This window comes from Alternaria alternata (genome assembly GCF_001642055.1).
Source record: "Alternaria alternata strain SRC1lrK2f unplaced genomic scaffold CC77scaffold_19, whole genome shotgun sequence".
Taxonomy (NCBI): Eukaryota; Fungi; Ascomycota; class Dothideomycetes; order Pleosporales; family Pleosporaceae; genus Alternaria; species Alternaria alternata.
In genome coordinates, this window is record NW_017306208.1 from 686,221 (window position 1) to 708,913 (window position 22,693).

At 49.3% G+C, this 22,693-nt stretch overlaps 9 protein-coding genes across 9 annotated transcripts; 4 read left to right on the plus strand and 5 right to left on the minus strand.

Annotated features, from left to right (window-relative positions):
- Positions 1 to 1,793: 1,793 nt before the first annotated feature.
- Positions 1,794 to 2,858, minus strand: CC77DRAFT_1033744 (hypothetical protein; the record flags this gene model as incomplete). The annotated part of the gene is made up of 2 exons (XM_018526823.1): positions 1,794 to 2,061; positions 2,134 to 2,858. The coding sequence occupies 2 exons, from the start codon at positions 2,856 to 2,858 to the stop codon at positions 1,794 to 1,796; spliced, it is 993 nt and encodes a 330-aa protein (XP_018382753.1).
- Positions 2,859 to 4,382: 1,524 nt separating this feature from the next.
- Positions 4,383 to 5,381, plus strand: CC77DRAFT_287650 (hypothetical protein). Its single transcript, XM_018531061.1, has one exon. The coding sequence runs from the start codon at positions 4,743 to 4,745 to the stop codon at positions 5,271 to 5,273; it is 531 nt and encodes a 176-aa protein (XP_018382754.1). The 5' UTR covers positions 4,383 to 4,742; the 3' UTR covers positions 5,274 to 5,381.
- Positions 5,382 to 5,390: 9 nt separating this feature from the next.
- On the minus strand, positions 5,391 to 6,368 carry CC77DRAFT_1064574 (hypothetical protein; the record flags this gene model as incomplete). The annotated part of the gene is made up of 3 exons (XM_018528744.1): positions 5,391 to 6,010; positions 6,062 to 6,227; positions 6,279 to 6,368. The coding sequence occupies 3 exons, from the start codon at positions 6,366 to 6,368 to the stop codon at positions 5,391 to 5,393; spliced, it is 876 nt and encodes a 291-aa protein (XP_018382755.1).
- Positions 6,369 to 6,669: 301 nt separating this feature from the next.
- CC77DRAFT_1033745 (hypothetical protein) lies at positions 6,670 to 9,057 on the minus strand (the record flags this gene model as incomplete). The annotated part of the gene is made up of 4 exons (XM_018526824.1): positions 6,670 to 7,173; positions 7,232 to 8,470; positions 8,503 to 8,838; positions 8,989 to 9,057. 4 exons carry the CDS (start codon positions 9,055 to 9,057, stop codon positions 6,670 to 6,672), a joined length of 2,148 nt encoding a protein of 715 aa, XP_018382756.1.
- Positions 9,058 to 10,023: 966 nt separating this feature from the next.
- CC77DRAFT_1023469 (HET-domain-containing protein) lies at positions 10,024 to 12,572 on the plus strand. The gene has a single exon (XM_018525668.1). It carries the CDS (start codon positions 10,409 to 10,411, stop codon positions 12,422 to 12,424), a length of 2,016 nt encoding a protein of 671 aa, XP_018382757.1. The 5' UTR covers positions 10,024 to 10,408; the 3' UTR covers positions 12,425 to 12,572.
- Positions 12,573 to 14,160: 1,588 nt separating this feature from the next.
- On the plus strand, positions 14,161 to 16,100 carry CC77DRAFT_1075893 (polyprenyl synthetase; the record flags this gene model as incomplete). The annotated part of the gene is made up of 8 exons (XM_018529233.1): positions 14,161 to 14,743; positions 14,807 to 14,862; positions 14,922 to 15,076; positions 15,123 to 15,283; positions 15,336 to 15,437; positions 15,519 to 15,579; positions 15,633 to 15,717; positions 15,774 to 16,100. Coding segments are annotated over 8 exons (1,530 nt in total), but the record flags the coding sequence as incomplete, so codon positions are not given.
- A 253-nt stretch (positions 16,101 to 16,353) lies between these two features.
- CC77DRAFT_969894 (cytochrome P450) lies at positions 16,354 to 18,354 on the minus strand. The gene is made up of 3 exons (XM_018535801.1): positions 18,045 to 18,354; positions 16,632 to 17,995; positions 16,354 to 16,581 (listed from the first exon to the last, which is right to left on the minus strand). Exons 1-3 carry the CDS (start codon positions 18,201 to 18,203, stop codon positions 16,419 to 16,421), a joined length of 1,686 nt encoding a protein of 561 aa, XP_018382759.1. The 5' UTR covers positions 18,204 to 18,354; the 3' UTR covers positions 16,354 to 16,418.
- A 531-nt stretch (positions 18,355 to 18,885) lies between these two features.
- Positions 18,886 to 20,680, plus strand: CC77DRAFT_287814 (hypothetical protein). Its single transcript, XM_018531062.1, has 2 exons — positions 18,886 to 19,286; positions 19,401 to 20,680. The coding sequence occupies exons 1-2, from the start codon at positions 19,071 to 19,073 to the stop codon at positions 20,655 to 20,657; spliced, it is 1,473 nt and encodes a 490-aa protein (XP_018382760.1). The 5' UTR covers positions 18,886 to 19,070; the 3' UTR covers positions 20,658 to 20,680.
- Positions 20,681 to 20,935: 255 nt separating this feature from the next.
- On the minus strand, positions 20,936 to 22,012 carry CC77DRAFT_1075895 (RmlC-like cupin; the record flags this gene model as incomplete). Its single annotated transcript, XM_018529234.1, has 1 exon — positions 20,936 to 22,012. One exon carries the CDS (start codon positions 22,010 to 22,012, stop codon positions 20,936 to 20,938), a length of 1,077 nt encoding a protein of 358 aa, XP_018382761.1.
- Between the last annotated feature and the right edge of the window lie 681 nt (positions 22,013 to 22,693).

The following is a 22,693-nucleotide window of genomic DNA, read 5'->3' on the forward strand; positions in this document are numbered from 1 at the left end:
TATCGAAAAACCTGAAGCCCTAGAGATGCGGGACAGGCAGCTCGCGATATACTTATATCGCGTACTCGCTGATATTTAGAAGAAGCAGAAAGCGAACGTACCAACATCTTGATGTAATCTCGACAATATTAGAGAAAACAAAGAAGTTTCGGTTACTTGCGAGGGTTCGGGTCGATAAGGAAAATGAAATCGTATTCATATTTCTCAAGGACATTAGAACGAGGGGGTCTCTTGCTGGACACGCGACATAGAATCGGTGCATTCAGATTCAATGTAACAAAGAATAACGCTGCTCAAATGCCGACGTTGAGGAAATTCGAGCATGTATAGCTTTTGCCTTTGTTTGCTGGTCGTCATGTCTAGATATCGTAGACAACTCCACTAGCCACATTGATCTTGTAGTGTGCACGCCGAAGATTTGAAGGACCAGATCATAGTGGGGGTTCTTGATTGTGATGATGAATAGCACCTGGGCAGTGTGGTCCGTGAAAAGTGGTATGATGTTCGAGAGAAGCTTTCGCGATGTACAAGGACAAAGTCCTCAGATAATCTTGTTCTTGCGACCGGAAGAGAGTGCGAACGCATTACACAGTATAATTGAACTTTTGAATAGTATATGACGGACATTGCAATGTACATGCTAACAAGAAGAATAGGCAGCGAAGGCTTTTGTCACTAGGGATGTCGACGATCAAGTCAATCAAGCTGAGCTAGCCTTATATAGTAAGCTTCTAGCCTATCCAAGGTAGACTCCTACCAAATATGGCTAGCTCAGCTTGATTAGCTTGATTGTTGACATCTCCGTTTGTCACAGAAGCGAAGGCCGACATGTCGCATACGTCTTCAGTTTTTCGAGTTCAGTCTCGTACACATGTACGAGGTATGCAAGACTTTTGACATCTCGTGGCACGTATTTTGTGGTAAAGAACATTGGCGCCTTTCATGGGTGAACATCACGAGAAGTTGGTTATCTTAGGAGCTTTCTTCCCCTGGTCTTTGTTATAAGCAGTACCGATGAGAGCGAGATGGCGGGACGGGAGGAAAGTGCTGTAATAGGTTCGTATAACAATCGGCACTGGAGACCAGACGCAGATGTCAGCGGGGTGTCTGATCAGCGCACCTGCCAAAGAGTCATCACGACATGGCGACATCGCATGTGCGTATTCAAATATTAGTGCTCACGCATTAGCAACACATGTTGTTGGGGTATTAACGAGGATAACGTATTTGTCGTCTAGCTGTCAGTGCATCCCTCCTCTTCCTAACCTAATCCAATCCTCTCGCGACCATGGTATTCGTCAACGCTCCTCGTATACCAAGACTCCTCCTCTACTCAGCCCAATGCAGCTACGCAGTTGAAAATTTTCATAGTCCTGGAGCAATTCGGTATTGGTAGCGTATTACGCGTTCGCGTTCGTGTTGCGGACTTTTATGATGACACCGCGGCTTTTCGGTGTTCGCATTGTCCGGAAGGTATCCACACCCCGAAAAGTGGCATCACCCTCAAAAAGGGAAGTGCGGAAAGATGACCAGTTCGAACGCAATGGACATGCATGTCACTCAACGCAATGACGTTGGAAGTGTGGCGCAGTCGGAATTCATTCACGATGGTCGGCCGAAGGGCTTCCGCGGGCGGTTCTTGGAGCCGGATCCTGTAGCTGCAGTTCATGAAGGGCGCAGCGGTCTTGCTGATTGAATCGTCGCGAGCTCCTCCGATATGCGCATGCTAGGAGGATACAATATACGGAAGTCGTCGTATTCGTTGTGGTGTTAATCGTTCGCGACGATAGCTCTCAAGGCGTGTTTTGCTGCCCGGACCGCAGTATCTTTCCCAACATCCAATGCGCAAACTGCAAGGCCGGCATGATCATGGCTGCAACGAGCCGTGAGACGCCATCATGAAGCTTCCATAGCACCGTCTCTTGCCATGCGTCCACATCAATGTTCCTAGCTTGATCCATCTGATCTTGCATCTGCCTTCGTAGTCTTACAGCCTTAGTAGGTAGCTCGAGACCCAAACCAAGGTAAAGCCCGACGATAACCCATTCCATAATGACTTGCCTATGGAATCATTAGCAGATGCCGCGTTGAGCAAGATGCAACATGAAAGCCAAAGTGATGGGTGATACGTACATGCACAGTTGAAGCGTCACGTCACCACTGATGACGTTGAAACGCATAGTCTGCCAACCGTCGAGGCCGGAATTGGGCTTCCATTTCTCAAAAGCGAAGCACATCATGTAGACAACATCGACGACGAAGAACGGCAGACTCAAAACGACAGTCGTAAGAATTCGGACCTCATCTCTATCGGCAAGGTAGAGACGCGCTGAGATGACCGTAGTGGACCAGATCAAGACGAGGAAACACGCCAAGTAAAGCGAAACACCGGCTTTGGTGGCTTCCGTAGCTGCAAAAGTGGGTCCATCTCGAGAATCCGGATCGATGCCGCCAGCAACGATAAGAATGAAGGAAATAATGAGCGGGATGTGAACCATGAGCAAGATCCATTGCATGCGTCGACCTTTGGGGCGCGTCGTCGCGTTGAGCAGGCTGCTGGTAGCCATGAACAATGGCGTCAGGCCCATGGTAGTCAGGATCGCAACACCACTTTCAAGACTCGTGTTTGACGCGGTGAGCTTTGGAAACATGGTTGTGGCCGCCAAATCGAGTGACACCTGGGTAAGCCGACATATGGATAACAAGGTGAGCCATATCCACGGGGAGCTGCGACCCAGGCCCTGGCGGAAGATGAGCCAGATGGAAATGACGAGATAGAGGAAGAAGACGACAAGTGTCGCTATGTTGACGGTGGCCGGGTAGGTGATGAGACCCACATCGTTTGACGAGGAAACCATCGATGTCGAGACATTGGGGTTCTGGATGATGAGGGTTGGATGCGAATGGAAGGAGACGGGAGAGGTTGGCACGAAGAGGTTCATCGCTAATTCCGCTGTCCGAGCGCTCCGCCTCAGCGCCAAGCGCGCTATCACGTGGCGGCGTGCGTCCAGACCTCGAGCCTGTTCTGACGTTTGTGACGCCCATGGTCGCACACTGATCCTTTGCGACAGCTAATTTTGATATTCCAACTTTGCACCACAATTCTCATCGTTCGTCGCCTTCTGGCGCACAACATCCACATAACATGGACTTCCGATCGAGACAGAGGCATCGGCATCGCGCGGAGATACACTCGGTGATCACGCTGCAGTTTGCCACTTAGCGGGCAGTGCCCCCCGAAAATCGTCATCGCACTAAAGAACGGACCAGCGCGCTTTGCCCGTTCGACGTCACTAATCTCGCGTCATGATCATCACGTTTAACAAAACGCATGGTGTTGTAACGATCAGGACATGCAGAATCGGCGTGTGCAAGATCAAAATGATGCATAGCGCTGGATTCCTAGTCCACAAACACGACTCGCGTCATTTACGCATTCTCATATCTGCGCAATCCATCCCTCGTCATACAAAAGTCAAGTAAGCCGAGAAACTGTAAGGAAACTGTATTCGCAGCGTTGGAACTCGTTACAAGCAGCGCTGCAAGCCTATGCAGTTTTGCCTCACCTCCGCTTTTCTCATCTTGTCTCTAATTACCTCTGATAGTTAAAGTTTGACCCAAGCGCTGGGCGTTTACGACCGCCCAGACTGGGTCGCTCTTTCAGTAGGCGTTAGACGCGTCGTTTGAGCTGAACGACGCGTAAAAGACCCTGCTGCTGATCGCAGGGCGGGCCTGAACCTTGCAGCCCCTCGGATGTCTGCACATACGGCCGCAAAGGTCCTACTTCTTGCTGTGGTCTGGAAGCCAACGCCGGATCCACGGCGGACGACGACGAACTCATGGGATCAATGGCGAGCAACCTCGGATCGATGGTGGAGAACAGCGGGCCCACGGCGGGTATGTGTGCGCCCTGGTCGTTTTGGTCGCCTATCGCGTCGCGTTGCGCGAGAGTGGTTCTCCAACGAGGGGTTCATAGCCGAGGACGATGAACTAGCGGCGGACGTGTTTGCGCCCTGGCTCTGAACGCTACCCATCATGGCATGTTGTGGCTGGGCGTTGCCTCCAGGCACCTACGACTGGTTCATGCACTCGTTGCACTCGTTCGTATGCCGTTGTTGCGGGTGGTCAAATTCCGCCATCTGTGGCTGGCCCACTGCCATGTGGGCTCCCTGCGTGTGCGCTTGCCCCCTTCTCAACAACAATCCAACATGGCCTCCATGTCAGTCGCCACTGCCAATCCCGAGTTCGACCTCGTCCCACTGGGAAGTTCGTACGAAAACCACACCACACGCAGAATAAATAGTCGATCGTGGAGAAGGCAACCAGGGTGTGGCATTTCGTAGATGTGCTGCAAGTGTATCGCATGTAAGACTTTATTTGCTACTATAAACTACTCAAACTCAAAGGTCGATGCTGTTTCCACTGTCCACGTTGCCATTAACAACAGCTACGCGTCTGAAAAGGGCACCCTCCCTGCCGTAGATCGACAAGCAGTGGAGTTAGCAAGAGCAAGTTGGCCTTGGACAGGTACACAGAAGGAGCCACTGGAAAGATAAAGGAGTTCCAATAGTTGTTTTCGTCGACGGCGTGCTGCATTAACCTGGCGGTGGCTTTGAGGTTGGAGTAGTAGCTGTAATAGACCATGTAAGCGGGCTGCTGCTGCGATGTGAGGTCCTCGCGTTGTTGTCGCTGTTCAGCTTGACACCTCCACTTATGGAACAGCGCTTGATGAATGGGTGCCCATGTCCGAGGGGCAAGGTGTCATAGTTTGTATAAAGGATCTGTCTCCAGACGACCAAGCCAAAAAATCCAATGAATCTGGCTGGCTGGCGAGAGATGGACATATTCCATTCGACGGTGGACTTCTTGAGTACAGTTCGCGCAATATACACCTGGCAGACCGATCTATCTCCGCGCGTCTTGCTAGCTTTCGGGAAGCTACCTCTACGACAGTGTTTTTCTTGGAACCACGAGTTGCAAATGGCAGCAAGTTTCAGCATGCAAAGCTTGGCGTTCATGTTGTATACTGCAAGCACAGGAAGGTCCACAAAACTCAGCCATGCAAGCACGTGTTCTGCAACAGCACAAGTGGAAAGAGCTGCCCCATGGCTCACCTAATGAGACCTTCTCCATTGTTTGTAGTAAGAATCAAGCGTCTAAAAAATCTGCCTCCATGTGTAACAACGAGCACTGCAAAACCTGCATCTGCAGACCAGCCATGTTGCCTTATACCTCCAAGGTGTTTGCCACGCTTTTCTGTCTTCTGTCTGTGATGTGGCGCCATGATTCGATTCATCCGCTGTTTTGGCCTCCTGAAGTCTTGCTCGTCAAACTTCTGCATAGTCAGCCGGCATCCCTTAACCGCTGCCGCTGCCACCGCCTCAAGACTCTCATTCGCCCAACTCGTACCGCGCCAACTCGGGCCGAGAGAACCTGCCCGGTAACTCAGCTATATTGGCGGATGTCTCCATCTCTTGGCGCATAGTTCCGATGCCATCAAGTTCACGTGCGTGTCCCTTCTTTCCGGCCTGCGCCCGTAGGTCTTGGATGCGCATTGCCCGATACGCTCTCTTGGCCGTATTGCGTTTCCAAAGCAGGTATGTGCCTGTGGTAATGAGCAAGATCATGCCACATGGAATGCCCACTGCTAGGCCGATCGTTGCGCACGGCGAGAGTCCTGAAGGGTGTGTCATGGTGCGCGGTGGACTTTGCTCGGTGTTCGTTGCGCTGGTGCTTGGAGAAGCGGGCGCTGTCGGTGTACTATCGGATGAGTTGGTGAGTTGCGCCGAGGGGTCTGAAGGAGAGTTTGGAGTACTCGGTCGTGCAGAATCGGAGTCTTTGGATGTTGATATCAGGGATGCTGAGGCGGCCGTCGAAGAAGCCACGCTGGGGGCTACTGTCCCAGATGCGATAACCACTGTAGTTATATATTGTGTTACGTGCGTAGTCGATGGTGAACTAGCAGCTGCCGCACTCGACCCAAAGATCGAACTGCTCACATGTACAGTGGCTGCTCGAAATATCAGCTGGAAACATGTTCAGCCCGCTAAGAATCTCATACAATAGCATGTGTCATTGAAGAAATCAAATGCTTGTGAGATGTCTGATTCAGAACATTGGCTCGCAAGGCAAGTTTCGACACTTTGATTATGCGAATTTGCGCAGCTGCAATTAGGGTCTTCTATGCCACAGTCACTGGTCTCTCCCTGAGATTCGATGCATAGTCCCTTACGGAGATTAGCTGCGTCGAATCGAGAATTGGGGCGGTTTAGACTTACGGCGCATTGAGACAGGTCTCTGATCTGTAGCACTCTTGCTCGTGCTTGTGAGACTGCCGCGATAAGGTCTATGATTAGGAAGAAGAACATGGCTGGCTAGTCGCCATCGCATGGGAGAAAGATGTTGAGGGGACGAATATTCTAGCTTGATTCACAGACAAAGCAGCATCCGCAGGCCAGCCGTTTGGGAAGGCTGGGACGTGCAGGGTAATGTGGCGCAGAGACGTCCGCATCCGGCTGGGAAAGACGCCAAGACTTTTGCCTCATCAAGCCGATAAGTGACAAAGACAAAGAGATGATACATTGCAAACTCAACGTCTGACCTTCACAACCCATGCCAGCTTCGCACGCATCACCGATTGACGTCCGTCGAGAGTATAACATTAATGACTCACGCAAGCCTAAACATATCTCCACTCCACCCAAAATTCCTTGACAGTCGTCGTCCATACCGCCTCGCCAACAACATCGGTAATTTGTTGCTCGGGTGTGGTTCATGAAACTGAATACTTCTCTCTACCCCAGCGCCAAGCGTATTCGGGGTGAAGTTCCAAGCAGAACCATGTATCTTCTCAGCTGAAAAACCTATCAACACCATTGCGTGCAAGAAGTCAGACCACAGAACCTCGCCTGGTAGATCGGTGTTGTATGGCGAATGGAAGAGCGATTTGAAGACCTTGTGCGCGCGCTTGTCGACCGTGAAGATGGGCTGTGGCTGTATGTCTTGGGTAGCGGTCGCAGGTGCTGCAGGTTCGGCAGATTGGGGCGCATTACCCCGGGTCTTTGGTTTGACAGCGGGTTCGTCGAGAGTGGTGCGATCGAACACACCAGTGATCTGTTTTGTCGCATCATGGTAAACGCTTGAGAACGGCTGATACACGTAATTCGACAGGCGCTACGCTCGCGGAATTCGTAGTCTTGTCAGGCTCTTGCCAAGGAGGCGTTCGCTGCACAGCGCGGTCCTTGCTGAGGAGATGCGCAACTTTATCATGTTGAGAGCCACCACTTCTAGATTTGTAGTGCCGGTCCACCACCTCCCAGAAAGCATCCAAGTTGGCCTCCGCTTTTCGCATGATCTCCACATTCTGCTTGTTGCGGCGGCGATGTGCTGGATAGTCAAACTTTCCATCCGTCGGATCAGCGTACTTGTAGACTTGCGAGCCCTCAAAATTGTTGATACCCATGATATTTGCCCAACCCTTGAATGTCTGGTTGTACTGACGTGAGAGCTCATCGTTCTTCAGGTCCATGCCGTCCTCTATCTTTTGCGCCCAGGGTTGGAAAATATGTAGCTGATGAAGGCATTCAGACACCACTGACAGCGAAGATATACGCTCTGCAATGTATGGTGATATCAATGTAGCAACGGCGGGATCCGTTCGGATAAGGCGTCCAATTTCGTCGGTGATCGTATGAAGTCCGAACAGAAACAGCTGTTCATCATTGAACAAGATGTTGAAGAGAGGCATGAGTCGGTTCACGGCATGATCGTTGCGTGGTGGCTCAAACGTGGATCGAATTTTGGAAGTGTTGGGTTCTTGAGGTTTGCGTACGCAGAATTGGCGGATTGGTGGAGAGGCAAATAGACCGACTTTGAGATTGAGTACAAGATCTGTCTTTGCCGCGTCCAAAAGAAATCGGAGGTTTTGGAAAGCGTCAAACAAGTCCGTAGGCAGATCCTCTTCTCCATTTAGGTTTTCCTTGCATGCTGCATAAATTGAAGCTACTTTTTCGACCTGCTTTACGACCCCATCGAAGATCGCCAAGCCAAAGTAGGCTGGCACAAATGCAGTACCCAAGACTCGATTCCAGAACAGTGGACGACCCGCTTCTTTCAGTGTAGGATGCGGCTTACCCTGAGTGTCCAAGAGCATCTCTTGCCGATGCTCGGAGAGTTCTTGCATCGTTTCACCAAAGTACCCAGGGTCTTCACGCATACTCCATAGATGGTCCTCTCTCGAATTGCGTTCTGCAGAAGCCATAGCTTTCAAACGGTCGAACTCGAGGTGAGCGGGTAGCCGATAGGGCGCTTCAAGAGAGACAATCTCCAGCAACATGGCGTTTTCGTCCTGTATAGCTGGCGGCCCAGGATTAGGAAGGACCTCGGACTCGACTATCGAAATAACGTCTTGCAACAGAATCCGGCAGCACTTAACAAGGAAGGCCCAGATACGTTGCTGTATCTCCAAAACCTGTAACCCATGCCCAGGGTGCACATGCCAACACCGTTGGTCATGTTTTCGAAAGCAGCAGCATCGTCATCCCAAGACACTAGTTCGCCGTATGTTTCTAGAGCCGTCCGGTCAACGAAGAGCATCGTGTATCCGTTGAGGAAGCCAGGCATGGTGATATCGCTGGCCTCACTAAGCCGAGCTTGCTTAAGATCAGAGTGTACAAACTCGTATGGTTGATGTCTGCCTTGATAGTGTAGCAATAGTAACAAAGGGGTTCTCTTAGTCAAGTCTCCTAGGTTGATGTATAGCCACATGTATGCTTCCTTTGTCCTTGAGTGCTGGCGCCATGCCGCGATATCTAGCCGATGTTGTGTAGACATACCGGGCTATGCTTCTAGTAAGATCTGCTTTCTCTGAGCGTTAGTCTTCTTCATCTATCATTTGCGAATCGTCTCTTCATGGCGCTCAATAGTTCTTTTGAGGGTGTCGTGGTCCTCAAAGAGCTTAGTTGCACGGTCTCGAGCTTCACGTCTTACCCTAGCTAGCTCTAGAAATGCCGAGGGCATTAGTAAGCCACCAGCTACACTTTGAAAGAAGGCTGACATATCTATGTTACCGCTTGCGTCTGTCTGTAACGAGGACTTCTATTTAAAGTCCGAAAACAATTGCTAGCAAACCAACGTAGTGTTTGCTTTTGAGTGACACTCTTCTTATTCTCGTTAGGTACGGGTATCCGCTTATTCCGCTTAGGCGCAGGGTCCAGGCCTCGTAATGCCGCAAAACGCGCCGTCTCGCATGTCTGACGTGGTTTCACCCCACAGCCATAGACAGGCTTCCTCAAGTGCTTCGACGATGTACCAGATAGATTCCTCAAGTATAGATTACTTTCTCGATCGCTTGAGACGTCGATATGCGTGCGCAATCGGATAATGTGGCAAGTATGACCGAGTCAACGGCGGGCCGTTCTTCGAGAAGCTCGTGAATTCGTATCTCGCGCGGCAATCGGTCTCGATGAATCTTGGCATCGCGCCATGCACTTCTAGTAGAGGTTTCGAGTTCTCTGGTCGCCAATCTCTGATTGTAATGTTAGTCTGCAGTTCGAGAGAAGGATATTGATCTCGAATGGTAAGTGGATACATCAGGCTGGGGCTTCATCGTAGCCAATACCCGTGAGGATGGGCCCTGGTCAATGATTGATGCCGACCAGTCATGTTCATCTAATAACTGATTCAGCAAGCAGTCATTGTACATGTTTAGCAGATCCCGGAAGTCTTTATTGTGCCAAAGGCTTCTGGGACGACTGAAGGGTCAACCGAACGAGAAGGATAAATATGCAATATTGAGTGCACTAGAAACTTCTGGTCGTGCGTTGACGGCCGTGTGATATAACTGAAAATGCGTGATGATGGCTGTGAAGATGCAGGTCAAGGAGGCGCGATATTGCAATCACGCGATGACGCGGTGGAACGTGCGCGCTTACATCATCATATTTCCGTAAGCGGCAAATTTTGAACCGGCGTTGATCACGGATGACGCTCCTGATGTTCAAGGCGACAATTTTGTCTGGAGCAGTCTCGTTACGAGTCTTGTAATCATCCTTGCTGATTAGGTGCCATTTTATTGAAATGAAAATGAATCCACCGGTCTCGCGATCATTGTCAGGAATGCTTTCCCAGCCTGACCCAGAAGCGCCGGGTGTTCAATCCAATTATCCACAGTCTTCGTCGCTTTCGATTGAATCAGAGTTCGTTACAACGTGGGGCAAACGCTTTACTACTGACTCTGAGAAGTGGCACAAGGCTGCAGATCAAGACATACCTGGGTAGCGTCCTGTAGGCACGCGGCGCAGTCGTCACGCCTACAGCTTTGCGGGCTTCCGTACGCAGTTTCAAACCCTTCGCTTGCGGGCAGCGTTCCATCATCTTTTGTGCTTGTCAAAACTCATCCCGTTAGATGATGGCATCGCCGACTTCACTTTCACTCCCTGAACCAGCTGCGGCGCCTGAGGGCCTTTGCTCACAGTGCGCGGCATTCGACTTGGACGATGCACTATGCTTCAAACCTGCGATAGCAGTCCGAATCGTGCTGAAAGTATATCAGCTAAAGCCGAAGACTTGCGCATTCTGCAGATTTCTGAGTGGCAGTATGGGCCATCTGCCGAAAGGTGGGATGTACAACCTGACTGCTGTACAAGCTCATTTCGCAGTAACTCCTCTTCTCGAAAAGATCGAAGCGCCCATACTGTGTATCGAAGCGTGGCGGGATTGGCGGATTTTCAACCTCTTCAATATCCGCAGCTCCATCATCTTTGATTGCACTGGACCTATCGCTCGAAACTTGCAACCAATAGCACGTCTGATCGACTACAGGGTCGTTCGTGAGTGGATAGATTCGTGTGTACACACCCATCAATGTCACACAGTCAATAGAGGGAAGAATTCACGATGTTCAAACTACGTACCCGGCCTGAAGGTTATCGACTGCGAGCATCGCTTGATCAGAGATTTGCCAAATACCGCGTCATACGTGACATTGAGCTACGTCTGGGGTAAGCCAAAAGATCAATCTGTTGGTCAAGCTCGCCTAGAGTCACCAGCGCCTGAGCTTCTACCACAAGACCTCCCAGCGACTATTGAAGACGCCATCAAAGTCACGCTCGCACTTGGGTACGATTACCTGTGGGTTGACAGGTACTGCTTGAATAAATCTTCAGAGGACTTCCATGCGCAGCTCAGACAGATGGGTAAGATCTACGCTGGGTCGGCCTTGACGATTATCGCAGCTGCCGGTTCTGATGGTTCTTATGGACTACCGGGCGTCAGTCGGCAACGCGTGGTGAACCGACCCTTTCACTTTGGCCGACGGATCTTGTGTTCTACTCCCTTGTTTAGTAGAGAAACCCTGGAGAGTACAACATGGAGCTCAAGAGGCTGGACGTATCAGGAAGGCCTACTTTCAACCAGGCGTCTTGTTTTCACTGATACCCAACTCTATTACGAATGCCAGGAGAGGTCTCGAATGGAAGGCTGGTTAGCTCCTGAACACATGTTCTGGCGACGTGATGAAGAGAGCGCTGGTTCTTGGTGTGACTATTTCAACAAAACTTCGGACCCAGGCCTTTTTCCTACTATCAACGGGCACGTTAAGAGTGTCCTTCACCGGATCGAGGCATTCACAAAGCGATCGCTTACGTATGAAGACGACGTACTCAATGCATTGCTAGGTATTTTTGCAATACTACGGCAAGACAAGGATATTCCAGACAGTAGCATACAACATCTTTGGGGAATGCCGTACTTTGGGTACGATGTAAACTTTCGGCACGATAGAACACCACTTACTGTGTCGCTCTCAAGGTTTGTGAACAACTTAAGCTGGGATGTAGATAACCCAGTCAGAAGGCGAGTTGGATTCCCTAGTTGGTCATGGACTGGATGGATTGGTCCAGTAAGATGGGCAAAGGGACTGATGTTGGTGGACAACGGCCGATATCACAGAAATCGATCTACACCTGATGTCCCATGCACTGTCAGTTTGGAACACCGGAATGGAAATACCATTGACTGGCGAATCTACCACGCGATGTCCTACTTCCACGACACTTGCGAGGACGCACGAAACGCGCAACAACTCACTCGCTTTATACACATCAGCGCTTACATCACTCAGATCATGCAATCGGACGTACCGCATTGCTACCAGCTTGAGCTTGATCGCAAGAAACCAAACAACGATTCTCGACCAGTATATGTGTCTATCAATCCTACAAGGGGAGATCATGTCAACGTCGATCGAGGATTGTTCGTGATGCACTTACCGTGGTATCTCGAATATGGCCACGATAGCGAGTGCAATGTCTTAGTGGTTCAGCGTGAAGGTTCACATTGGGAAAGAGTTGGCATTGGTAGTACGTCGACATTGTTGGAAGTGGCACCCGTTGAAAAGACATGGACGACAGTTCGCCTCGGCTGATGAAAACCACATCCTCGGTGTTTTTTGTTTCACGCGCTCAAGGTCCGACAATCCGGTATCATTTGGACGGATGCATGTTTGCCACTGCCGCATTGCGAAACATGCTATGCCAAGGCTTGCAGCACAGTATGCTTACCTCAACAGCAATTAACTACTTAATCAGACATAGTTCGAATTATCATACGTGCAAAGTGCTATATGTAGACCGTTCAATGCTCAAAAGAATGCAGCAATGTTGCCAGCGGACGTATTCAAACGCTTTGAGGCGGGAATCGTCGGCATTGATCAAATCCTTTTTGAGACATGCAGTCGTGCATACTCTGAGGGCATTCATGTCTTTTCAATTTCTATGCAAGTCTGAAATATGTCCAAACTGGATAGCCTATAGATCTTTATCCTCGACCCATGCGATCTAGGCGCAGTTCAAGTAAATGTGCATTACATATAATCTCATAACTTTGACTAATTATTGTTGTAATTCGATAACCTCTGAGACTGCTAATTAGATATCAGCTTTAGTATAGCCTTTGAGAGGTTGGGGGTGTTGAGACATCACGCGTTGTCATTGCAATATTGTTTTGGTGAACAGACTGCGCCGCTCGGTTGTGGAATACGTGAGCTCAAAAACATTGTTCGAAAAACTGCGCTGACGAAACTTAATCAGACCCTTCTTGAAAAAGTGATGCTAAGTATAGCCATCATGAAGATAATGCTCGCTTCTTCCTACAGGATTCGCATCGTTAATTGCTTTTTTTCGTCAACGTGACTCAAAAGAAACAATGCAAAAGGAACACCTGATGCTAGGTATGAATTAGATGTCACTGTTGTCTCGAGGAGATCTCCTCGAGGGAATGCTTAAAAGACTATCCAAATCCGCGAATCTAAAAGTCAGACTCTAAACATCAACATTTCACACTTGCTTTCAGATCATACACCTTCCACCATCTATACCGCAGTAAACGAATCAGGCGAAAACAATGGCATCAAATGGACTACAAGACTATTCTGATTTCTCACTTCCTATACCACCGAACCGCTACATCGATGATCCCGAATACTTCTGTCGATTCCATCCACGTGTTCACAAGGACACTCAAGCATCAGATGATGCCACGGTACAATGTCAGATCGATGTCTTTGGGAGAGCCAATGTGGGGTTTGTGAAAGGGTGCCTCAGTCTGCGTTCAGGTGGTTGGACATCCTTGACTTACCCATATTGCCTTCCTGAACGTCTCGCCCTCGTCTCTTACATCAACGAGGTTGCCTTCTTCCAAAATGGTAGGTTGCTTCCACATTCAAGTTATTCTTCACTAACATTAATAAAAGACGTCGATTTTTGGGTCCCGTTTGATGTAGGTGTATTCTACTCATGTTCTCTCAAGAAGGTCCAGGATATTTGCTAACAAGGTTTCTTATCAAGCCGGACACGAAATGCTGTGATTCTAGTGTATCAGTTGGTGGTAGAAAGAAGGCCGTGGATCCAGGTTGGCAGAACCGCCATACGCAAGTTTTTGCGAAAATTGCTATTCAGCTCGTGGATACGGACTCTCAACTCGGGAGTCTTGTAATTCAAGGCCTGCAAACATGGAAGCGTGGTGAAGCCATGATGGAAGAGGAGATTCGATACCAGAATCTTACTCAATATCTCTCGGATCGCCTTGTGGACAATGCCTTCGAGTGAGTAGATCATCTTCTACTTCTTCGATGAAGAGCTTGCAACTAACATCTGTAGATTTCTCTTTGCCGTCGCTCGATTTGGATCCAACTTCAGTCTCACTAAAGAGGAAGAAAAACTGATCGAACCAGTTCTCAAACCTTACTATGAGATGATGATTCTCACGAACGACTATTTCTCGTGGGAAACGGAGTATACGACTTTCCTCCGGTCCAACGAGAAGGTCGTTGTGAGAAACGCTGTTCCCCTGTTCATGGAATGGTATACAATGTCTTCTCAAGAAGCAAAAGTCGCTCTCAAAGAGAAAATCCAATCCCTTGAGAACGACTATTGCTCACTCAAAGCTGAGTTCTTTTCCCAGTACCAGATTCCAGGTTCTTCGCCTGCTATCATGCGGTGGTTTGAGATCCTGGAAGGCGTACTTGCAGGCAACATATTTTGGAGCAAAACATGTCCTCGATATAACACGGCATTTGGGAGTGAGTACAAACAGTACCTGGCTCAGAGAATTAACGAAGGTGCCTATTTCTTCAATAGTTCGACAGAATCCTCCGCAATCATCAGCAATGATATCTTAAAGATATCGAAGCTGAATCTTAGCGGACAAGTCGTGACCGATAGCGAGGGCGGAATCGGCTCTATGGGTAAGTAGATCGAGGAGAAACCCCTGGAAGCAAACAATTGAACGATATCTAAACAGTACGCAGGTCGAATGAAAGCGTCCTTGTTTACCTGTGAACGGCTCCCGCCGTTGGACCAAAGCGTAGGTTCCAATGGACAATTTAGAGTTGGTCTACGCTTAGGGACTGATACCAACTATAGGTCATTGAGTATCCATCGAGATACATTGCATCGCTGCCTTCCAACGAAATTTGGCACACGTTTATCGACGCTTTGAATACATGGTACCAGGTACCACAGCACCACTTGACTATCATTCGGACAGTCATTACACAGCTACACAGCTCCTCACTTATGTAAGTATAATCGCATGTAGGAAAAGTTTTTGTTAACCTTTTGAAGGCTAGACGATATTCAAGATCACTCCCCACTCCGTGGTGGTAACCCAGCCGCCCACAGAGTTTATGGTATCGGCCAAACCGTCAACTCTGCTTACTTCCAGTGCGCCGATGCACTAAGACAGATACAGAAGATATCATCTGACGCTGTCTTGGTGTTCACTGGTAACGTAGTTCTATCTTAATGTCGAGATTCTCTTCACTAATTCTTTGAAAGAGGAACTCATGGCGTTGCAAATAGGTCAGGGAGCCGACATGTATTGGACATATCATTCAATCACGCCGACTGAAGAAGAATACCTTCAAACGGTTGACTCTAGTAAGTTGTTGAGTCTTATAGACTTAGCCACCATGGTAGTCTACAGGCTTGTTCCCTATGTGCTAACAATGATATTTCTAGAAACGACTGCCTTGTTTCGTATGGCTAGTCGCTTGTTGCAAGGTCAGGCAACCATGAATAGGTAAGCTATCGGTCCACTACTTATATTGGGTATAGTCCCTGATAATCATATAGATGCATGGATATGGAGGGGTTTTTGACTCTATTTGGACGGTATATCCAGATCCGGAAGGATTACCAGAATCTCGAGTCCTCTAAGGTTTGACACCAACCCAGACATCTGCGTTCTCTGCCAAAATAGCTGACATATTATAGAACACCAAGAATCAAGGCTTCTGCTCCGATTTCGATGGAGGAAAATACTCTCTCCCTCTCATTCATGCTTCAAAGCATGGCAGCCCAGAGATCAATGCAATCCTGCAACAGCGGAAGCGAACAGAGAGTCTGACAACCGATCTTAAGATCGTTCTGTTAAGCGAGCTGAAGGCAAAGGGTAGTTTAGCGTACACGCTTCAAGTACTCCAGAACCTCGAGCGGGCTATCAAAGATGAACTCCAATCTCTAGAAAGCGAGGCCGAAATCAAGAACTGGCTACTATGGAGAATCTTGCAGCAGATGAGCCTGGATAACCACCTCGGCTGAGCTGTTGCAGGAATACAAGCGGTAGTCCTGGTATTATAGACAACAAAGCAAGCTACTAGACCAGCCTGAATACTGCAATACAAGGTTGTGTTAACAGATAAATGTCGCTTCACCCACTGGCTAGCGTGCTACAACACGATTTGTTACTAAACATTGGCAAAGAGTTGGCATTGGTCTTATGTCAACATTCATGGAAGCGGCACTCGTTGGGACGACATGAACGACGAATCGCTTTGGCTGACGAAAACTGTATGTCTATACGCGAGCATATCTACTACTTCCCAAGCTGTTCTTACTGTCGCTTCCCCATCGCCAGTTTCATTTGCCGTAGAAAGTACTCATACGATACTTTGTCTCACCCTCGTACTGCGCAAGATCTGACAATGCTTGCTCGCCCTCTCGAATGATAGCCTGCCGTATTCTCTCACTTCGCGGCTTGATACTCACTTTGAACACTTGCGGTCGCATGTTGAGGCCGTTTCTAGTGGACATTAGTACTTGCATGTTGGTCGCCTCCCCATTAAAACTTACGTGTAATCGAAGATATTGACCGGTATTGGCTTCCCACTCTCGTCTAGTGCTGGCTCGATCTTGAACCCCCAAACTAGTCTCGCAACGGTCAACCAGGTGCCTTGTTCGGCGAGCGCCTGGCCTGAACACACGCGTCGACCCCAGCCGAATGTCATGTATCCCCTCTCACCAGGAAAAGGTCGCGAGTCAGGATGATCCTTCATGAAACGGTTTGGATTGAATTGGTCTGGGTGGGGAAATTCGCGGTCATTGTGGTGAATTGCCCACACGTTTCCCTGCACCCATGTCGATTGCGGGATCAAATAACCATTGTAGTAATCGTCCTGGACTGGGGCATGTGGTTGTCCACCAATGATTGCAACAGATCGCCATCGAAACACCTCTTTTACGAACGCGCGCATATAAGGCAGATTGGCGTCGTCTTCAAACGAGGGACTACGATCCGGTCCGACCACACGATCTAATTCTTCCCATGCTGCATGCATGGCTTCTGGAAACGCTCGCATTGTAAGAACAGCGGTAATGAGCGTACTACTCGAAGTGTCTGATCCAGCGCCGAACAAGTTTCCAGTCAGCGCGGAGATCTCCTTCGGATTGAGACCATACTTTTCCTGCTCTCGAAATAGCATCTTCGCATAACAGTCATCGTGTCCTGGTTTTGCATTCGCTTCACTTGCTAAGGAGTAGAAGAAGTCATGACCACGATGCGATCTCTTCTTTGATCCCATGCCGTGCTTCCATGGCGCATATTCGGTCGGTACGCGAGCAAGAATTGGAAAGGTTTCCATCAACATGGGAAACGTCTTCCCTGGCACGTTCAAATCGGCCGCCCGGTGCATCAACGCGATAACTTCGGTGATGATGGGATCATCGTGGCTCGCGACACGCCTGCCGAAGCCGACGATAGAAACCACGCTGGTCGCATAGCGTTCAAAGTGCGCGACATAGTTCTCGGGGGTATGCAGGAGGTCGAGGGCGACAACTTTGCTCTCGTCGTTCTGGAAATCACGATATTTCTTCACTTGCTGAATGCCAACGCCCTGGTGTGTCACCTTGCGCAACATCCGGAAGCGCTCACGCTGCGCTTGTGTGGTAGTGATGAGATTTACGAGATTGTTCTGACCAGAGCCGAGTTCAGCAAAGACAAGCATGCGCGGTCTTGAGCAGTATATGCCTGCTCTCTTGTCAAGAAGTTCGTTCGCGGTCCAAGCATCGTTGATCCACACGGTCGGATTGCGTCCGATCCAATACGTTATCAATGGGGTATTGTATTTTTTCGACAATTCCTCGAAGTAGATCCACGGCTTGTTATCTGGCAACTGGAACGTGTTGCCAATGATTGGGTATGGGAAAGGCCCAGGCGGCTTCTCAACATCAGTATCATGCTCGCACGCTACAATGTGGCGTCCTTACCATCTTTGATCTCATGTATAGCATCCAAGCATAGTCTGCGAGGACCCCCAAAGCTGCGGTTGCGAGGACCGCCAAGGCGATGTTTCCCACGCCAAACTTTGAGATACCATGCTGCAAGTAATATAAAGGCAGAGCGTCGAAGACCTGTTCTATTGCCATGCTTCAGGTTGTTCAAAGGGTGCGCTGGCGACGTCCGTATGATGAAGATGTGCCGAGTTACAAGATGCACTTCTCCGACGCTTCAGAACTCCACCCCGGCGGCTGTGAGCAGGCGTTCAATAAATTGACACCTGATACCGAGCGTGCTAATCGACAGGCATTACAAGCAGTGGGTACTGAGTGCAGCCATTCGTAGAGAATTGCATGCGCACATCCCCACATTGCGGGGGTGGGGCAATGGTGCCGGGTAAAGTTTGCAGCTTCATGGTCATCTCATACACCCGAGGGGTATGCGACTCTTTCCCCACTAGTGCGAATGCGCGCAAGAGAGTGGGCCAGCGTCTGTAGGTATGGTGTTGGACGGTAAGCGGGAGACTCGCGACAAATATTGCGCCGAGACGAGACGTGCGACCCGCAATAGGGCTAAACCGCATCATCGCCGTGCTTTTGCTGATCACGTTGACAACACAACCACGCACAATGCTCTCTATCAAGATGTACACCGACTGATATTCAGGAATACAGCGTCTCGCTCAGCAATCACGCTTTGGAGGCCTTGTCTTTTGTACTATACCTCCCAGATTTCCCTATGATGTAGCACTTAGCTGATGCGGTGCCTACGAAGATCGACTCACGAAGCCACCACGAACGCGATGCCTCTCGAGCCAGTGCTACTATGTTCGAACAATACATGATTTTAACGTCGAGGAAACTCCGTTTTTTGCGGCGGGTTCCTGACATCACTATGTACCACAATTCGTCCTTCCCGTAGGACCAAAACTATGGTAGCGATAGCCTGCGCAAGAATTTCTCACAATCCCTCAACTTCGTCGCACACCACTCCGAGGACATATCAAAGCCGCAAGAATGAGAGAGATTGATATGGAAGAACTCATGGCTTTCATCCGTGAAGACCTCGGCAGCATGCTCAACGACAAACACGACTCTTATGTCCCAAACAGCCTGGAGTCTCTACCTTGTGAGCTCATTGTCATGATTGCTGAGTATCTTTTTAAAAAGGATTTACTCACGCTTCGATCACTGAGCAACGGAAACATATCACGAGGTATCGATGACCGCTTTGTAAGTAAAATCTAACCTAAATATACTTGCTATGTCTTACATACTTTCGAGCATTATGTAGGATCCAGCAAGGCCTTCAGGGTCGTCTTCTCCCTAACTAACTGCTCTGATTAGGTCGAGGTATGCTTTTCCAGACGACGATGTCGAACGACCATAGCGAGCGTCGCGCGCCTCGAGGCCTTATCTTGCACGCGATTTGCCAAGCGTATTCGCGCACTCGAGGTGTACACTATATTCGATTGCCAGCCATCACGATTCGGGGATCTAGCAACAGGAAAACCCTGTGCGAGAGCTGCCATCAGTCCCTCCGAGGTACCATGGATGTTCGGTCGTATCTTTCAACGCCTGTCGAATCTCAAAAACTTCGTGTTTCGCGCTCCTCCTGGTCTGTGGGGAATGTGTGACGAAGAATTAACTAATGAGCTGCCACTGTTCGGCGTTTCTGAAACCTATCCGCACTTGAGGTTCGGCCCACGATACCACTTCGGACTGCAAGGTCCACGGCACAATCACGTTATCGATACGCGTTCTATAGCCAGCCTTGGTTATACCCTAATATCCAGCCTCCAGCATGCAAAACAGCAGCTAGACAGTTTCAAAGTATTGGGATTTGCGGATTCGAAATGGCAGATGAAGTTAACATCTTATCCACTATTACTCTACTCCATGCGCAGGGTATGCGCCTTACGAGCTCTTACATGCCTGAAGCTCCAGTTGGACATGTTGGCCTTGGAGAATGAATCTATGACTTCCCTTGTCATGATGATCGAAAGCAACGCGAACCTCAAATCTCTGCATCTATCTGCGGGCCCATCAAGTTGTCAGCGCTGGTTGTCGCGTAGCGAGAATTGGGCACCTCTGCTTCGGCTACTAGGCTCTAGCCCACCATTCCGGCTCCGCTCACTCGAACTTGACGGGCTTGTCACCAGCACTTCTGCGCCCACTCTTGCGCGAATCATCAACGTACACTCATCCTCGATTCGCCGTGTCGTTCTCAGGCACACAAATTTCCATTACCCGAATACCCTTCGTGAATTCTTCACAGCGTGCGCCAACTCGGATATACATTACTACAGGTCAGAGAGCCTCTTATTCCACGAAACGAGCATGCTGGTTGGTACTAGTCTAAGCTTCCGCGTGTTTGAGGACGAGGAAGATGAACTGCACCGAGAGTGGTCGGGCGAGGAGGACTTGGATCAATGTGACCTGCTCGATACGGCTTGTCAGGATTGGGTGGAGGTGCGGTTTCCTAGTGGAAGGGACATGCTGGTATACGACAACGAGAATGGGCAAAACGGAGATGATTGGATGAACAGAGCCTTTATGGCCGGTGTGGCGATGATCCAGGATGGTGCCCTCATTGATTCTTAACACATAATCCCTACAGAGGGGCAGCACTTGGTGTATTGAAGTGACGTCAAGAAGGCCTTCGAGGGACGAAATGTGACGCTGACTCCAATGTGACACCCCGATGGTATCTATTGAAACCGGTTTTAATACAATTTTCACCTACGATCTAGCAGCTACCGAGCGCCCTAAGTCGTTGCTGAAGCCGCGACTACTGATATGGAAGCCTAGAAACAATGTATGAGTGCCACTTCAAGGAGACCTTTTACGTGTGTTGATTGGTATTGCTACGTACGCATGTACTAAGTCGAGATGCTGACATCATGTTTCTCTGCTGCCTTCTTCAACGCCTCTTTATCAAGCGGTCTACTTTTATCTGGCACAAGGGTGCCCTCGAACTTGCCACCAGCATCCGCGATCAGCGACTCTAGTCCACTTCCGCTCGAATATGCCCAGAAGCGGTTGTATCGGTCGAGGAACTCAATCGAGATCGTAGTGCCAGCCGGAACAAAAGCTGTCTCTCCTGCTCGAATGACATTCGCACTCCCGTTAAGAGTGACGTTGATCGCTCCATCTAGAACATGATATACCTGATGAACCTTCATGAACGCGAATGGCCTACTCAGGACCGAGTTTGCCAACCGGTTACTTGACTCGATAGCTGTAGCCGCAAAATTCCCCGTGGGCGACTGAGTTTGCTTAGTGGTGATGAAAGGCCTGCTTAGCACACCCTCGAGTAGATGGCACGGTCCTGTGTTCGCCTTGAGATAGTACTCCTTTCCAGGCTCATCGGGCAATTTAGAATCCTCTTCCTTTGTCAAATCGCTGACTTCCGCACCCTGGAATCCTGGTTGAAAGACGACGTCGTACTTGTCCTTGATTTCCATGATTCGAGATCCAACCAACTCTCCTATGTCGCTTATATTAAACTCATCCGCAACAACACCATCATACTTTCTACAGATTAGCCGGAAGAAGTCAACCCATTGTCCAGGGGTGACTATCCCGATCGATTCGTTGTTTCCATCATCGATGAGCTGCGGTTGGTGCACGACCTCAGGGGGAACGTAGCAAAAATCTCCCGGACTAAGAATTTTACAGCGATTTCCCGCCCAGACTTTTATGTGTCCACGTGTGCACATGAAAACATCGTGCGCCAGATTATGATAATGGAAGCCTGGAGCGTCCCCATGGGTACCATCGTACCCGAACACAGATATTAGGCCCGAAGTCTCCTTCGCACTGGCGAGTAGACGTACAGTAGCCTTGCTGCCAGGTATCATCATGGTATCGCCTTCGTATGCGGGAATGATATATGGTGAGGGTCTTCCAAGCGGTTCTTGCACGCGTGGCATGCTAGAAGATTGGTGAATGTCCATTCTGTCAAGCGTTTGTTTGAGTGGAAGATTTGAGCTCGTTACAGCGGTGATGGATAAAATAAATTCCACAAGCGATGGCTTCTAAGGTAAGTGTAGTTGGTCTTGGCGTGTGTGAATAATGAATCTCGGGGAACATGGGGGATGCACCGTTCATAGTGATAAATACTTCGGATCGGAGCATAAAGAGTGGCGAGTGCGACCCGATCCGGCCCTTCGGATCGAAGCGTCATTGAACATACAATAGTCGGATCGGGAACGAGTCTGTACCCCAGATTTTAGCAAAAATGAGATGCGTTGCTCGATGCTTCGGGTGCCGTAGTTTCCAACCTAGTGCGCTCCTTGTTGGGTGTATCAACAATCAATTATTTTGGTATAGGTGAGCGTAACGCAAATCCATACTGGCAGCAAGCCGCTTTTAGGATTCTCACTCCCGAAATTCAGCAAACGTCGTGCACATCTAGGTGCATTAAAACTATATCCCTTTCTACGAATTTAATCTATCATTTTCACATGATCCTTGGAGGTATCTGGTGCAGGTGTAGTATCTGCGTACGGCCGCTCAGGAAACTCCGGAAAAAGTGGGGTTAGGGCGTCTATCCTGTAGTCCGCTGTTTAGTTAGCCTCGGCCGAGCTGTGATGAGATTGCCGTCCACCGTAGCCGCTGATAATAACGGTCTCTTA